The following is a 2,381-nucleotide window of genomic DNA, read 5'->3' on the forward strand; positions in this document are numbered from 1 at the left end:
GCCGCTCCGCGGCGTGTGGGATCCTCCCGGACCCGGGCACGAACCCGTGTCCCCTGCATCGGCAGGCGGACTCTCAACCGCTGCGCCACCAGCAAAGCCCTCTAACCTTCTTAATCCCCCTGTCTCTCCCTCTCATCATCAGCCCTGACCCCCATGCCCGACATCCTCATTTCTGGGACCCTGGAGTCTGGCCACCCTGGGAACCTGACCTGCTCTGTCCGTGGGCTTATGAGTGGGACATGCCCCCAATCTTCTCTTGGACACCAGCTGCCCTCACCTCCCTGGGCCCGAGGACGCACCTCTCCTCAATGCTCACCCTCACCCTATAGCCCCAGGACCACGGCACCAACCTCACCTCTCAGGTGACCTTGCCTGGAGCTGACGTGACCACAGTGAGGACTGTCCGCCTCAACTGTGAGAGCTGGGCCAGGACGCCTGAGTCCCTGATGGGGTCTTGAGGGCAGCGGGGAAGGGGCTGTCAGGGCCTTGGGCAACAGGTCCTGGAATCCCATCTGGGAAGGGGCGAGGAGGATACCCACCCCCACCCTCCCCCTTGGATGCAGCTTCCGGGGACACAGGGCCCATATCCACCAAGGCCTCACCATTGACATGGATCCACTATGTCTTTCCGCCCCAGACTGTCCACTGAACTTGACCATGACTGTCTCCTGAGGAAACAGCACAGATAGGAAGGAGCCCCCTGCCTGTCTGTAGGGAGCAGAGTTGCTTCCTGCTCAGGGCTGGGCTGGGTCCCTGACTCATCCTGGACCCCCCACCCAGAGACCCCCTTGTGGGTGAGCCCAGTGGTTCCCCCCGTCCTCAGTCCCCATGGCCACTGTGCCCCGCTGTCCCCACTGGCCCCTCACTCCCCTCAGACTTGTGCACTCCCTCCTCAGCTCACCAGGAGCAGGGCAACATCCACACGGCAGAGTCCACCTCTCAAAGCCCCGCATCATCCTGTCCTGATGACTTCTCCTGCCTCCTCTTTTTGTTTTCCCTAACAACTGTTTATTTAAGCACCTTTGAGCGTGCAAAATTCAAAACGCTCAGCAGAATCTGTCCTCAGAGGCACAGTCCCCTCGTGGGAACTAACCAGTGTCCATATGCTGCTCTGAGCCTTGGTTTTTTCACCTAAAAGATAATAGGTCATGGGTACCAGTAGTAAGACTGCCCTCTTCCTTCTCCATGACTGTGGAATATTCCAATACATGGATGGCTTCTGATTTTGTATGTATTGTCTGTTAGCGGACAATCATGGGATTCATTTAATCTACTAACAGAAACACTGCAAGGAATAATCCTGTGTCTACTTTCATGTGTGTGTGTCTGTCTGTGGGATAAGTTCCTAAAAGCAAAATGATTGCTGCTTCATAGGATCCAATTTAGAGAGATCTGGTCAAGCTGATCTGCACTGAGGGTGGACAAGTTAATGGGAGTAAGAGGTGGGCTTCTGGGTTGAGATGGGGGTCAAGCAGCAGCTCATGATCTCCCCCCTTATAGAGACAAACCAAATGACTGAGGAAGGTTCCCATGTGATCACACGTCCATCTGATGAATGAAACAACATGGTCCCAAAATTCACCTATAGCACCAAAGCGAAGAAAGGAATATATCACAGCAATCACTTCATAAAGTAGCCTTGGTGGAAAGAAATCAAAGAACTGGATGAGGCACTAAAGCCACCTCTTGAGTTCGGCTTTCAAAGACAGAGGCAGGTGAAGGCCAGGTGGGTGGGCATTTCCAGGAGGGACCCAACGTGCAAGGACTGAGGTCTAATGCTGGTTTTCTCCAGAGTCAGGAGAAATTCCCAGTAGGACCTTTCTGTTCAAAGCTCAGGGATCCAGCCTGTGTTCAGCAAACACTTGGTGCCAGGTGTTCTGATAGGATTTTACTCCTGTAAAGTTTTCCACCCTCAGTGCAGATCAACTTGGTCCTAAAAGTGGACCCCAGCCCATTTATAATAGCACCAAAAAACATAAAGGAACAGCTTTAAAAAAATATATATATGCAATTCTTCCACACTGAAAAATACAGAACATTGCTGAGAGAAATTAAAGACGATTCAAATGAATGAAAAACTATGTCATGTTTATGGATTGGAAAGATGTCAGTTTTCTCCATATTGATTTAAAGTAATCCCAATCAACAGACATATATATGGGTGGAAGTCCAGCTATATAATTTGTGGGGCCCAGTGCAAGATCAAAATACAGGGCTTGGGCTTCCCTGGTGGCGCAGTGGTTGGGAGTCCGCCTGCCGATGCAGGGGACGCGGGTTCGTGCCCCGGTCCGGGAAGATCCCACATGCCGCGGAGCGGCTGGGCCCGTGAGCCATGGCCGCTGAGCCTGCGCGTCCGGAGCCTGTGCTCCGCAACGGGAGAG

The 2,381-nt window shown here is 53.0% G+C and overlaps 1 protein-coding gene across 1 annotated transcript in view; it reads left to right on the forward strand.

Annotated features, from left to right (window-relative positions):
• The window catches only part of LOC103071677 (sialic acid-binding Ig-like lectin 13), a 21,833-nt gene that overhangs the window by 7,954 nt on the left and 11,498 nt on the right, over positions 1 to 2,381 (forward strand). The window contains 2 exon segments of the mRNA XM_082931296.1: positions 140 to 214; positions 217 to 414. Coding sequence (XP_082787422.1) covers positions 140 to 214; positions 217 to 414 — 273 coding nt within the window.

The sequence above is a fragment of the Lipotes vexillifer genome, unplaced genomic scaffold, assembly GCF_000442215.2.
Source record: "Lipotes vexillifer unplaced genomic scaffold, Lipotes_vexillifer_v1.1 scaffold802, whole genome shotgun sequence".
Lineage (NCBI taxonomy): Eukaryota > Metazoa > Chordata > Mammalia > Artiodactyla > Lipotidae > Lipotes > Lipotes vexillifer.